The sequence below is a fragment of the Homarus americanus genome, unplaced genomic scaffold (genome assembly GCF_018991925.1).
Source record: "Homarus americanus isolate GMGI-L3 unplaced genomic scaffold, GMGI_Hamer_2.0 scaffold45698, whole genome shotgun sequence".
In the NCBI taxonomy this organism is placed as follows: Eukaryota; Metazoa; Arthropoda; class Malacostraca; order Decapoda; family Nephropidae; genus Homarus; species Homarus americanus.
In genome coordinates this window covers 12,478,729-12,493,876 of record NW_024735554.1, presented here as the reverse complement: position 1 = coordinate 12,493,876, position 15,148 = coordinate 12,478,729, and the positions used below count along the sequence as shown (strand labels likewise).

Sequence of the window (15,148 nt, the reverse complement as noted above, 5' to 3'; positions counted from 1 at the left end):
ATTATTGTGAATATATTATTGGTGTCAGTCATGGTTAGCATATACAGTATAGCGGCGGTTGACGTGAAGATTAGACACCCGAGTTTATTTCACCTGTAGATTAACCACCTTAACGTTACCTGGTGGGGGGTGTTAGGTGAGGTTAGGTTAGGTGAAGGTTATATTTGGTTAGGGTAGGATATGTAAAATTAGGCTAACTCATATTTGGTTAGGTTAGTTTTAGGGTTGTTGATATTCGTGTGAAATAACCAGGTGTATGTAATGTTCAGGTGATCAGAAGACTCGGTCGTGGTTGGAATTCACTACTAGGGGTGTGGCTGTAACAGTGTAGTCAATGTGTGTGTTGCTGTAGCCGTTCACTTCGTTGTGTGTGTTGCTGGAGCCATTCACTTGACTGTGTTGCTGGCGCCGTTCACTTCATTGTGTGTGTTGTTGGAGTCGTTCACTTCATTGTGTGTGTTGCTGGAGTCGTTCACACCATTGTGTGTGTTGCTGGAGCCGTTCACTTCATTGTGTGTGTTGCTGGAGCCGTTCACTTCATTGTGTGTGTTGCTGGAGCCGTTCACTTCATTGTGTGTTGTTGCTGGAGCCGTTCACTTCATTGTGTGTGTTGTTGGAGTCGTTCACTTCATTGTGTGTGTTGCTGGAGTCGTTCACACCATTGTGTGTGTTGCTGGAGCCGTTCACTTCATTGTGTGTTGTTGCTGGAGCCGTTCACTTCATTGTGTGTGTTGTTGGAGTCGTTCGCACTTCATTGTGTGTTGCCAGAGTCGTTCACTTCATTGTGTGTGTTGCTGGAGCCGTTCACTTCATTGTGTGTGTTGCTGGGCCGTTCACTTCATTGTGTGTGTGTTACTGGAGCCGTTCACTTCATTGTGTGTTGTTGCTGGAGCCGTTCTACTTCATTGTGTCATTGCTGGAGCCGTTCACTTTATTGTGTGTGTGTTGCTGGAGCTGTTCACTTCATTGTGTGTGTGCTGCTGGCTCCGTTCACTTCATTGTGTGTTGTTGCTGGAGCCGTTCACTTCATTGTGTGTGTTACTGGAGCCGTTCACTTTATTGTGTGTGTTGCTGGAGCCGTTCACTTCATTGTGTGTGCTGCTGGCTCCCGTTCACTTCATTGTGTGTGTTGCTGGAGCCGTTCACTTCATCGTGTTGTTGCTGGCTCCGATCACTTCATTGTGTGTGTTGCTGGAGCCGTTCACTTCATTGTGTGTGTTGCTGGCTCCGATCACTTCATTGTGTGTGTTGCTGGGCCGTTCACTTGTTGTGTGTGTGTGTTGCTGGAGCCGTTCACTTCATTGTGTGTGTTGCTGGAGCCGTTCACGCCATTGTGTGTGTTGCTGGAACTTTCCATCCATTGTGTGTGTTGCTGGAGCCGTTCACTTCATTGTGTGTGTTGCTGGAGCCGTTCACTTCATTGTGTGTTGTTGCTGGAGCCGTTCACTTCGTGTGTGTGTTGCTGGAGGCCATTCACTTCATTGTGTGTGTTGCTGGAGCCGTTCACTTCATTGTGTGTGTTGCTGGGCCGTTCACTTCATTGTGTGTGTGTTGCTGGAGCCGTTCACTTCATTGTGTGTGTTGCTGGAGCCGTTCACTTCATTGTGTGTTGTTGCTGGAGCCGTTCACTTCATATGTTAGTAAAACAGGTTGTCGTCCCTCACTTTCACTCCGTCCGTCTATATGATCAACTGCCCGGACACGTATACTGTATATTAACGATACCTGGTCTACAACACAACAAGGTCTCGTATTGGGTTCAGTAACCAGCCTTTAATGGGATTACTGTAAGGATATGTGAGGTCCTCACACCATGTTCGAGTTTGTCTGTTCACGGCTGTTCTTCGCCCCCCCCCCTCCTCTCCTCCCGTCCCCCCTCCCCCCTCCCTCCCCTCCCCTCCTCTCCTTCCTGCTAGTTGAGTTTTTGCTTGGCAGGTGATGTGTGAGAGGTGTGAGGAGAGGGAGGCCTGTGAGGATGAGAGGGACGACAGGTGTGAGGTGAGAGGAGGGCAGGTGTAGAGGGGAGGACAGGTGGACGGTGCAGGTAATTGGGTCAGCCAGGTCAGGGAACACACACACACGTCATGCAGGTAAACACTCATCCCCCCCTAATGTGTGCCCTCCCCCTCCTCCTCCACCTCTCCCCTCCTCCACAACTCCCCCCTCCTCCACAACTCCCCAGCCTCAAACCACCTCGCCTCTACCCCCCACCTCACCTCCCTCCACACCCCTCACCTCCCTCACACCCTCACCCCTCCCTCACACCCTCACCTCCCACTCACACCCTCACCTCCACCTCCACTCCACCCTCCACCTCCACCTCCCTCCCACCTCACCTCCCTCCACCCCTCACCCCTCCACTCTCACCCCACCCCCTCTACCTCCCACCTCCACTCCACACCCCTCTCCCCCTCACACCCTCACCTCCTCCCCACCCTCACCTCCCTCCACCCCCTCCCTTTCGCTTTCCCCCTCACCCCTCCTCCACCCCTCCCACCTCCCTCACCCCTCCCCTCCCTCACACCTCCCTCCACCTCCCTCCCCCCCTCACCTCCACCTCCCTCCCCCCCCCTCCACCTCCCTCCCCCTCACCTCCCTCCCACACACACCTCCCTCCACTCACACCCCTCCACCTCCCACTCACACCCCTCACCTCCACCACCCCTCCCACCTCCCTCCCACCCCTCACCTCCCCCTCCCTCCCCCTCTCCCCTCCACTCACACCCCTCCCTCCCCACCTCCCTCCCACACCCCTCCCCTCCACTCACACCCCTCCCCACCTCCCTCACACCCTCACCTCCACTCACACCCTCACCTCCACTCACACCCTCACCTCCACTCTCACCCTCACCTCCACCTCCACTCACACCCTCACCTCCACTCTCACCTCCACTCTCACCCTCCACTCTCACCCTCCACCTGAGGTATTACTCACGCTCATTACCCTAATTTTTAATCCATCTTTATTGCTTCGGCTTCCTCGTCTGGCCTCTTAACCTCCTTCTCACCCCGTTGGCTTCCTCCTCCTCCTCCTCTTTGACTTCTTTCTCTCCCTGTTCCTTCTCTTAATTCCTTCTTCCTCGTTTTCTTTTCCTTATTTTTCTTGTTTTCTTCAATAACAACAACAATAATAATATAGCAATAATAATGATAAAATACTTCTACTACTACTACTACTAATAATAATATTAATATTAATATTAAGTAAGGCACACTAACCCGGCTGGGGTCGACGCCCACCCTCACCACTGCTGGGTAAAGAACATTATTAACTACACATAAACAAGGCGGCAGGTGAGGGTGGTCCGGTCGCCCACATGTACACACGTGCCAGGGATCACAAAGGTACACACACACACACAGAAGCAGATCAGATGTGATGGTGATGCATCTTGTTCCTTAAGATTAACCCAGATCTGCGTGTTGATCTGTCACAAAGAGCCTGATTACGAGCAGCTCTAGCCAGGCAGCCGGGTCACTGGCCGGGCCCGACGATGTACATTGTACAGTACAGTACAATACACAGTAAGAGGGTAAACTGTCGATTCCCGGGGCACTGCATAAAAGTGTTCATTAAATTAGCCTGGCAGGTTTTAAGGGAGGATAATACTAAGGTGATGTGTCGTCTGCCAACTTACTGCTGGAGTTTTCTTCCGGCGACGGCCACCTTGACGAAGGACACCACACTTACTTCACAGCCAAGATAAACACCTCCCTCTTATGTCCCCAAGCAGGTCGGCGGGGCATTATGGAAACATGTACGTTGTGGCATATTTTCTGGTTAACGCCATGTTTTAATACAGTTGGTGAATAACCTTTGTTGGATATGTATCCCTGGTAACTCCAAGAGGAAGAAGCCTTTACATAAACGGCCAACTCCGATTATCTGTTGTTGGTACAAAGTGGACACGACACGACGGGGGTTAATTTCAATCCTAGGTAAAGTTTTCCTCATACAATAAAGTAAACTAGAATATTACTCAGCCTAAAGCATCTGTCATGGTCAGATAACCTCTTGTTGGTCAGTATGACTGTATGAACCATCTGTATAAACTTTTGACTCTTATAATATTTAGCCAGTAACTCAGCTATATTCCTCACCAATAGAAGCTTCCCGAGTGACCTAAAATCCACAAGTTCGGTAACAGCTCTGCCGATATTGATGACTCGAGGCATGACGTTCTCCCCGTGAGCTCACTCCGACCTACCAACTGAGAGTGTTACCGCCAACATGGGCGGTCCTTTAATGGCAAAATACCATCGTAGACTAACTTAAACATTCACATACCCACATAAGCAGCCCTTTTACTCCAGCATACCAACTGAGGCGAATTTCAAACCCCCACGACGCGACGCCCCACATGCCAGCACAAATGACTTTTAAAAACATCCACCCACTCATCCACAAAGATCCTTCCTACCTATGCCAACCCCACGTACACCTTGCTCAGGCCAAGCTAGAACCCCCCCCCCTCCATCTGCCACCAAGTAAAAGAGATGCTTGAGAATCCCACGTCCGTCAGCACCTAAAGACGTCGTGTTTTTAAAGTCCCCCCCCCCAGCCCCCTCCCTCTTCTGCCACCGTGTAAAGGTGTGTATGAGAATCGTTTTCCTTCCTCCCTGCACCAAATACAGAAGATGTGTTTGATAATTCTTTCTCTACCACCTATCAAAGGTAATGTTGCTTGGGGACCCTCTTATCTTTCACCAGTTACAGATGGTGCTTGAGAACCCTCTGTCTAAAGAAGAATTTGTTTGGCCCCATCAACCCCAACCACATCACACAGACGAGACGCTGCACCTTAGCCAAGAACCTGTCAGGGCAGGAACCCAAAACATAGATGAGAAAAACCCAGCTGAGATGGTTTAGAGGGGCGCCGGCTGATGGGTTTATGGTGAACTAAGCGATGCCACTTGGAGCCAAGATTTGTGTGGAGGTTGTGCGACGGATGTGACCCCCTTTGAGACCGGGGGAGGGGGGAAGAGGGGTGAAGGGGGAGGGGTGAAGGGGGAGGGGATACATTTTACACACGAGGGGCGACGCGTAGTGCTGAGGTGTGTCTTTTAGGTTAAGGGGGTGACATGTGGTGCTAAGGTGTGTCTTTTAGGTTAAGGGGGTGACAAGTGGTGCTAAGGTGTTTTGATATGCTCTCTCTCTCTCTCTCTCTCTCTCTCTCTCTCTCTCTCATGTGGTACTTAGGCTACACTGAGCAACATACTGTACATGGTTTAGTGTCGGAAGTGTTTGGTGTCACGGGAACTGCCATTTTATTGGAAGGTGTACAGTGGTTTTCTGAGACGATGTAATCTACAGTCGAGGGATGTGTCATGGATGGAAGGATGTGTCATATGGATGGAAGGGTGTGTCATGGATGGAATGATGTGTCATGGACGGAAGGAAGTGTCATATGGATGGAATGATGTGTCATGGAGGGAAGGAAGTGTCATATGGATGGAAGGGTGTGTCATAGATGGAATGATGTGTCATGGAGGGAAGGAAGTGTCATATGGATGGAATGATGTGTCATGGAGGGAAGGAAGTGTCATATGGATGGAAGAAGTGTCATGGACGGAAGTGTGTGTCATATGGATGGAAAGAAATGTCATGGACGAAGGGATGTGTCAGGGACGGATGGATGTGTCACATAGATGGAAAGATGTGTTAGGTGCTTGGAAGGATGTGTCATAGATGGAAGGATGTGTCATAAGGACGGAAGAATGTGTCATGGACGGAAGAATGTGTCATGTGCATGGAAGGATGTGTCATAGATGGAAGGATGTGTCATAAGGACGGAAGGATGTGTCATGGATGGAAGAATGTGTCATATGAATGGAAGAATGTGTCATGGACGAAGGGATGTGTCAGGGACGGAAGGAAGTGTCATAAGGACGGAAGGATGTGTCATAAGGACGAAAGGATGTGTCATATGGATGGAAGAATGTGTCATATGAATGAAAGAATGTGTCATGGACGAAGGGATGTGTCAGGGACGGAAGGAAGTGTCATAAGGACGGAAGGATGTGTCATAAGGACGGAAGGATGTGTCATATGAATGGAAGAATGTGTCATGGACGAAGGGATGTGTCAGGGACGGAAGGAAGTGTCATAAGAACGGAAGGATGTGTCTTAAGGACGGAAGGATGTGTCATAAGGATGGAAGGAGGCGTCATGAAAGGAAGGACGTGTCACCTGGGCTAGTGTGGGGTATAGGATGCACCAGTGTGTATTAGCGTGTTAACAGGCGCCTTGAATTACGGAACCTAATGTAATCCAAATAGCTGATCTACACCTAACCTAACCAAGCAACCTCTTCTAACCCAAATATCGCATCCTACCGTAAGTTAACCCAGCTGGCGAGAGAGTGTACAGTGTTGTCTAGGTAAAGCTTATTAGTGACAACATTATTGGTGGACGTGACAGATTTATAAGTGGAAGCAGCAGATATTCGCTTATTGACGACAACAGTGTAAATGTTTTATAAGTGACTATGACACTCTTGAAGATAAATATCCAGAGTAAATTTATGAGGCGATTTCCTATCAGGACTAAACGATACTAACAACTGTCAGTAGTGACTGTCACGCCTGTTCGTGAGCACTTTTTGCCAGCTTGTGTACACAATACTTGTAACAACTGTTTCCCGTGTGTCACGAACACTTTGATGTTATGCTCACAAAACACTTGTAACATTTGTGTCACACCTGCCAAAAACACTTGATCCCAACATGTACACAAACACACATTTGGGATTTGTTACGCTTGTCAACATGTTATGTCAACTTATGCACACAACACGTGTGACAAGTCACTGACAACTGTCTTGCCGTATTAATATTTATGTCAACATATACATACAACACTTGTAACAACTCTCGCACTGTCAACGTGATGCAACAATAGTAACAGCTGTGTCATGCCTGACAAGAACACTTTACTTCAACAAACTCTCACAATTTGATGTTTCAGTTGCCAAAGTGAATATCCAAAAGCAGGGGAAATACTGGAACAAATTGGCGGTGTCTGATATTGTTGTGTCACCGTAGAAACGGTAACAGTTGTTGAGGAGAGTGTCCAGTGTGTCCCGCGGTACTATAGTGGACAAAAGTCCCTTCCTTCAGCCCTCCCTCTCTTTCCCCCTCTGGCCCCCATCTCACTTTGGTCCCCAGCCCCCGCCTTACGCACTACACAGTGCGCCATCTGTTGGACAACTACAGCACTTCCCTCAGTTGCTTCGTTATTCGAACCTCAGGTGATTCAGTCACATTGTGGCTGGCTGAGGGAAGGAACTTTTGTCCACCATAGTACATTACTCTTGTCCGTACACACCATAACTCTCCTCTTATTATTTCGCTTTTGATGGAACTTGTTAATAAAATTCTTGTATGAACGGTCTTGTATGCGACTTTACTTGATCAATCAGTGACTTTCTTGGGTGTGTTTCTGGGCAGGTTGTGAACGCTATATCTAAAACGAATAGAGAATTAATTGTTGAAATTGTGTTCGATGATAAAACCCAACAAGATTTTCGATGTATTCAGTTATGAGAACTTCACACCAAACCAGGACCCTTGTCGCCTCCCTGTAAGGACCTGCATATAAAATCGATTAGTTGTCTTTAATTTTATTGGTTTTATGATATTCGCCTAAAATGTATTTAAGAAATGTATAGTTTTTTGTAGGCAGGTGTTGTAGTTGTAGGAGGTTAATGAGAACATTTATAACATTATTGATGTTAAGGGTCGTGTGAGAGGTTATAATGATCAGTAGTAACTCTAGTTGTTACTAACTGTTTGTTATTTATGTGCTTATTATTAAAAGTATTAAAGGTTGTTGTTGTTGTGGTTGTTACAGCGATGTGGTGGAGCACAGGACGGTGCACCATGAGTTCCGGACGACTCACCAGACGCTGCCTTCGTCGCCACCAGCACAGACCCAGATCAGTCCTCGACCGCAGCCGCAGATGCAGCTGCAGTCACAGACGCAAATGCACCAGCACCAACAGCCGCAGATGCAGCTGCACTCACAGCCGCAGATGCAGCCACAGCCGCAGATGCAGCCACAGCCGCAGATGCAGCCACAGCCGCAGCCTTCAGCCTCCACGGCCACCAAGGAGCTGGACGACCTGATGGCCTCCCTAAGCGACTTCAAGGTAAAGGAGGAACCAGGTGCTAGCCCGACCAAAGTCCAGGTGGTGCAGGTCGTCCAACCCAGACCGCAGGCGGTGTCGGCGGCCATAGGAGGAGGCGGTGAGGGTGCTACTGCTGCAGGGCACGGCCTCAACACACTCACGGTACGGCTTAACCACCCACGCCTCTACCTCACATCCCACGCCCGCTCCCCTACCTCGCACCACCACCAACATCACCCAAACCTTACCTCAGTATGTTGTTTGGTCACCAGATCCTTGGTCGTCTGTGTCCTGGTACAACAGTCTGACTTGTAGAGAGTCTGTCTCTCTTTATATATATATATATATATATATATATATATATATATATATATATATATATATATATATATATATATATATATATATATATATATCATATGTCAAGTCACTTTCGTGTTACCAGTGATATGAACTGACACAACGGGATCAAGATCAAACATTTAAGCTGAGATAGTGTGTGGGCGTGTTTGGGCGGGTGGAGGAGGGTGGGCCATGTGGGTGTGAAGGTTGGGCCGCCCACAGCGGGACAAGTGTACTGGCTTCAGCGTCGGGCAGGATGAAGTATCCCCACTCAGCCACCTACTCTTGCTGCACCTGTCTGATTCGCGCTTCGCCCTCTTATTAATTTGCCTCCCCTCCCCCCCCCTTCCTTCACTCCTACTGTTTACATTACTTGTTTTCGTCTGTCACTTTTCTATTTGCCTGTTATTCTTCAGTGTTTCATCGCTTCTTTGTTTGGTCATTGCTTTCATTCGTGTTTGCTTACATTTTCTTCGCCTTCATCATTATAATCCACATACCTCGCCCCGCCTTTCTCTGTGTTGTAGGTCTATCTTTGATATATATATGTCCACCGAATTTGTTACTTATTATTCTTCAACATTTTGTAAGCTTCGTTGAAGCAGCTAAACCTCCTAAACACCTTCAGGTATTGGCAAGTGGCCTTCACCTTTAAGTGTACTGGATCATTATCTTGGCTCAGATTAAAGTTTGGTGACCCTCGGGGGTGTAGTCAGCGTGTACCAGCTATCACCGCACACAGTATGTTACCAGAGATACATCCATTCATTTCACTGCTGAGAATAACTCGCAAGTTTTGAATAATTTCTTAATGAAATCAATTATTTAAAGAGACGTGATCACTAATTTTCGCGAAGTGCCACATAAACGTCTCAACCCCCGAGTAGAGCGGTGTGCCCCCTCCTCCACCATCCATTGGCATAAGTGTCGCTCTGACAAAAATTTTTGTCTGTTGCCCTTTGCCATAGTACTAAAGGTGAAAGGTCACAGCACGTAAGGTCACTAAAAGATGACGGGATGGAGGAGTAAGTGTGGGCGATGCTCTCACACCGTCTTCCACTAACATCATGACCACCACCTACAGGTCCCCAGCCGTCACCAACACTTCGTCCCTCCCTGGCCAGATATCCCTCCTCCTAGAGACAGGCCCGGCGCTTGACATTATTAGGGACCTGTCACGCTTTACCATAAACAGATGAATTGTATCGGGAATCCCCCCTCCCACACACACTCCTTATCCTGTCACTATATGCAACTTGCTGAGAAAATCCACGACCTTTCAGGTTCTTGCGCCCTTAATCGAATAAGTCAAGAAGACAAGCATCAACTCCGCGTGCTTCCCTGTTGGGCGCTGTAAACGTTTTGGCGCTTTGTCTCTCACAGGATGCAAGACGGTGCCCAATAAACTAGCCACCTCGCGGGGCAAATCTGAGTGTAACACAGGTGTCGATGACCGTAGCTTTATACCTCTTCAAAGATAGACCTGTTCGCTGTAATCCTAAGTTTTATTTTTTCTTCATTGCTGATCATTTTCCACATCGCAGCTTTTAGTGTTTCTCTGTCTTTATATGTGTGTGTGTGTGCCAGACACGTGTTCTTTGACTACGTCAGTCCGAGTGTTTTATTTTTTTGGTATGATCATCCGACCTGACCGTCACCTCACCAACAATGCCTTCGACTATAAGAGTTAAAATGTTATCTGTTATATTACCCTCACTCCTGGTGGTCGCCTGTTGCCTCACCACCACAGAATGACACAACTGATGTTTATGTATTTTATCCACTGTAAACAATTGTTGGATAATGCGGCCAAGAGGATACAGCACTCGCCTCCTGAACTAAGGGTTACTGGTTCGCACCCAGGGCACCTCCAGTTCACCCAGTTGTATATCGGTACTCAACTATACAGCTGGGAAGTGAGGGCTGTCACCTTTTGTACCGAAGGCTTAATACAGTGTGCTGTATCTACTCCTGGGACGCACCTTCACTTTGATGTAGTATACTGTACGATCGTTGACAATGGTATATATACAGTATATATATATATATATCAATGTATTGTCATGATTTACGGATTTCGTCATAAATATCAGTTGTGATCCTTTTGTTGTAGCTGACTTGTGTTGAGGTGAGCCAACACACACCTCTCACTCCCTTGTTTTATATGATAAGCATGTACTAACTTTTTTCTTTTGTGGAAGCCATTATTACCTCTTGTGTATAGCATGACACACACACACACACACACACACACACACACACACACACACACACACACACACACACTATTGTTTGACACACAACTTTAAGACCACCCAAGCTGTGTCTGTTGACAGACACACACATCATCGTCTGACACCAGTGTTGTGTAGCATGACAACACCATCGTCTGACACCGTTGGCATGACTACCATCGTCTGACACACCGTGCAGCATGACAACATCATCGTCTGACACACCGTGTAGCATGACAACATCATCGTCTGACACCGTTGGCATGACTACCATCGTCTGACACACCGTGTAGCATGACAACACCATCGTCTGACACACCGTTGGCATGACTATCATTGTCTGACACACTGTGTAGCATGACAATAACATCGTCTGGCACCGTGTAGCATGACACACCGTGTAGCATGACAATACCATCGTGTGACACACCGTGTAGCATGACACACCGTGTAGCATGACACACCGTGTAGCATGACACACCGTGTAGCATGACACAGATGCATGCTATATCCCTCCCTTCCCCACAGCGTCCCGTGCAGCAGGAGGTGGAGTGTTACTTGGTCCCCTGAAGCCAGACATGTTTGGACTACTTAAAGGCGTCTACGTAACGATGCAGATACATTTACACACAGCAGCAGCAGTAGCAGCAGCAGTAACAGTATATTAACAGCTCAGCCTCTGATGCCTGTATTTGATAATTCAAACCGTCGGTCTCACTACTACTCATCTCGCTACTGTACTGTAGGTAAACGAGACTAAGCCGCCATAACACCACTACGGCTTCTGGTACTGACAAGTGATGTGGTCACCTGTACTCACTCCCATCATTACCACCATCACCCCCATCTTCACCATCACCACCATCTTCACCACCATCAACATCATCATAACCACCAACATCACCACCACCACCACTACCACCATCATCATCATCATCTTCACCACCAACCTCATCACCACCAACATCACCACCACTACCACCATCATCATCATCATCATCTTCACCATCATCATCATCATCATCACCATCTTCACCACTACCACCACCACCATCATCATCATCACCACCATCTTCACCACCATCATCATCACCACCAACCTCATCACCACCAACATCACCACCATCATCATCACCACCACCACCATCATCATCATCATCATCATCATCATCATCATCACTGCCACCAACACTATCATCTCCACCACCTTCCTCATCATCATCACCTTCAACATCATAATCATCATTTTCATCATCATTATCATTTCCTCCCTCATCATCATCACCAGCACAATCATCATCATCATGATCATCACCATCATTATCATCATCACCAATACCATCTTCACCATCACCACCACAATCATCATCACCATCGTCACCATCGCCACCACCATCATTACCACCACAACCACCACAATCATCACCAACACCATCTTCACCACCATCCCCCAACCCCTTGAGACCGACCGACGTTGTCATGGTAACATCTCAAAGCTTCTCACCGCCTCCTTCATAAACCGCAACAGCTTGTGTACATAGTGCTGCATGTACACACGTGTGTACATGTGTACGGAGCCAAAGGTGTACAGAGTATCTCATATATATATATATATATATATATATATATATATATATATATATATATATATATATATATATATATATATATATATATATTAAATGTAGGTGATGCCATAAGTATTGAGTTGGAGACACGTGGTGCCACATATACAGTGCCACACAAGTGTACATGGTGTGTCATATAGTGTCACGTGTGCAGTTGGTATCATATAACATACGGGTATTGGAGATGTTATCTTTCGGGCCATCATATATATCATAAGTGTATATAGTCTCATGCATTATGAGGTGTGTGTATGGTGTGGTGACTGTAGGCAGGAAGAGTGTACAGCCATTTATGATGTCTTGTGTGGTACTCCGGGAAGGTTGCTGGAACAGGATCCAAATTTGTTAAAGATTTGTGCAGTACAGTAATATTATCTCCGTGACGTCATGTGAGAGAAGGAGCCGAGTGACCCTGAGTAGTGGTAGAATTCTGACATTGTTTAGAGCGCTGTACGTGTGTCACTGTGTCAGAGTGTTTTGTCCACAATTTAGAGAAACATAGATCGTACAAACCTTTCTGGAGTCAGCCCCGGGAAGAGAAGACTTAGGGGGGATACGAGAGAGAGGAGTTGATGGAAAAAAGAGAAGGGAGGTAAAAAGATGCTTCTGTCTCTTAAGGTAAATGTTCTTAGAATAAGATAATGGCGTCAGGACTATTGCCTTTCACTTCCCAAACAGTAAAGTTAGTTAGGTTTAAGTGAAGCTAAATCGGGATATATCCATCACCTCCATCTCTTCATTCTGGATCATCGGTTGGTTGGTATGTGTAAACTATCAACTTGTGATGTTCCTTAGGTGTTGTAGCATCAACTATGTGTGGCCAAATATCAGACAGTGTGAGTCTAGAGGCCCTCCAGGAAGGTCGAGGGTGTGTATGTTTTGAAAGTGTTGAGTCTTAGTTAGCGCGGTGCTAGACATGTATTGTACAGTACTGTATAGTGCACCTGCGGTTGGTCTACCTAGCATGCTTGAGTGTGTGTAGACATACTAGACAGGAGGGTGTAACGTGGTGTGGTTACAGAGGAACGACATGACGGAGATAGAGAAGCAGGTGATATTGACTGGTATCGTCGCCAGCCACGTAACCTCCTCCTCCAAGTTAGAGGCGTCCTCGGCGAAGCAAGAGAAGACGATATCAGTTCCTGGGGCAGCTCCCCCGCCACGGCCCCCAGTCCCCGACGACCAAGACTTGCTGGCTGTTCCTCCGCCCCGGCCCCCGGTGCCCCGGGCCTACTCGAACTCCCCACTGCCCCCAGAGGCCTACATCTACGGGTCTGCCCTGGTGTCTTCGGTGCCAGCGTCGGTGTACGGCACCCCGCGGGTAGGTGGCGGCCTTCTCGTCCATCACACCCACGTAGTCAACGTGAGTAGTGCCGCCCCTCCCGCCCACCCTGCTCACCAGCATGCCCGCCTGCTCGTTCACACGGGCGGCGGGCGTGCAGGAAGGGGCGGGCGGCGAGGACTAGTAACCCTGACCCTGGTGACGTACTGACCCAGCCACCACGTGGAGCAGTGTTAGTCACGTGTCAGTGTAGTCACAGTGTATAGTAGCTACGCTCATACTCACCCGCTAGTGCTGGTGTGACCTCACAACTAACTGATGACGACCACAATAACACGTGACGCAACTCCAGTCGCCTTACCACTCCAGCTGAGTCCTTGAGTCCGGTTCACACCGTGTGTTGTGTGGTGGGACATCCTTTATCCCAGGACCGTTTACCTACCGTAGTGTTGTCTCGCGTGTCTTGTTTGAAGTGTTCTCCAACATGTGTCGACGTCCTCACCAAAACTTGTTACTGTCAGTATCAGTCTTTGTGTCTTGGCTGTAAAGCCGTCAACCAGACTTAATCCCAATGTCTAAACTTATAATCTCTCGTCCTTGGGTGTAACTTGGCAGTAACTAGTTATAAAGACCTAACCCCACTATTTAAATTCATGAACTCCCGCCTTTGGTTTAACCAATAAGCTGTTACCTAATTCCACTTTTGAAATGTACATTATTATGGTGTGTTGCTGTGATATATTATCTGGAATATACCATGCTGATGTGTCACATGGTCAGGTGACCAGGAGGGCGATGACTAGCGGTGACCCCCAGTGAGTTACCCAATATAACCTGGTGTGGCCGCGTCGTTACAGAGCCCCGCCGATGACCCCTTCAACCGCCCTCCCTCAGGAGGTCCTGTCAAACGTAACGACGCTGAATACCGTTGGGTGACTGACGCCACCAAGTACGAGGTCAGGGAGGTGATAGAGTTTCCCTGTGTCACAGAGAGAGTGAGTACTCCGACCAGCTTGGCCTTCCCTCGCCCTAGTGTGGACCTCGCTAATGGCCCTAGTGTGGCCTTAACAAGTTCGCTGTGCGTGGGTGACCTAACAACAGCTACAAATTCTCAGGTTGTGGTTGAGTACCATTTACATTTAGTGGATTTTGTGTGGTCCTAGTGTAGCCTTCTGTAGTGGCCCAAATTGGCTACTAGTACAGTATAATAGTTCCAGCGTCGTGACCTAACAACGGCTACACACCCCCGAGACCGCCGTGGTTTGATTGTTACACTAGATACATAGAGGCGTGTGCATGGGTTTGAACCCCGAGTGATGATACTAAACACCTGTGAGTGTGGCCACGTATACCAAGCTCACACTTAAAACCTGTTGCTCCAAGAGTTTTGTTTGTTGTGTTGTCTTGCCTGTTGGAGTTTGTTAGCCGCGAGAGACATCCACTACAACGAGGAGTGGGAGCTACCAGAGGCTGCGTCACCCATTCTCTCTCTCTCTCTCTCCCTTTGCTTCCCTCCACTTACTCCTCTCGACG

At 47.9% G+C, this 15,148-nt stretch overlaps 1 protein-coding gene across 9 annotated transcripts in view; it reads left to right on the top strand.

Annotated features, from left to right (window-relative positions):
* Nucleotides 1-15,148, top strand: part of LOC121871529 (paxillin-like) — a 173,279-nt gene that overhangs the window by 110,012 nt on the left and 48,119 nt on the right. For 5 of the 9 annotated variants that reach the window (XM_042373960.1, XM_042373956.1, XM_042373954.1 and 2 more), the window contains 3 exons: nt 7,853-8,150; nt 13,355-13,696; nt 14,473-14,610. In XM_042373960.1, the coding sequence (XP_042229894.1) occupies nt 7,853-8,150; nt 13,355-13,696; nt 14,473-14,610 (778 nt within the window). The remainder of the gene's footprint in view (nt 1-7,852; nt 8,151-13,354; nt 13,697-14,472; nt 14,611-15,148) is intronic. The other 4 variants (XM_042373958.1, XM_042373957.1, XM_042373959.1 and 1 more) reach the window with 2 other exon arrangements.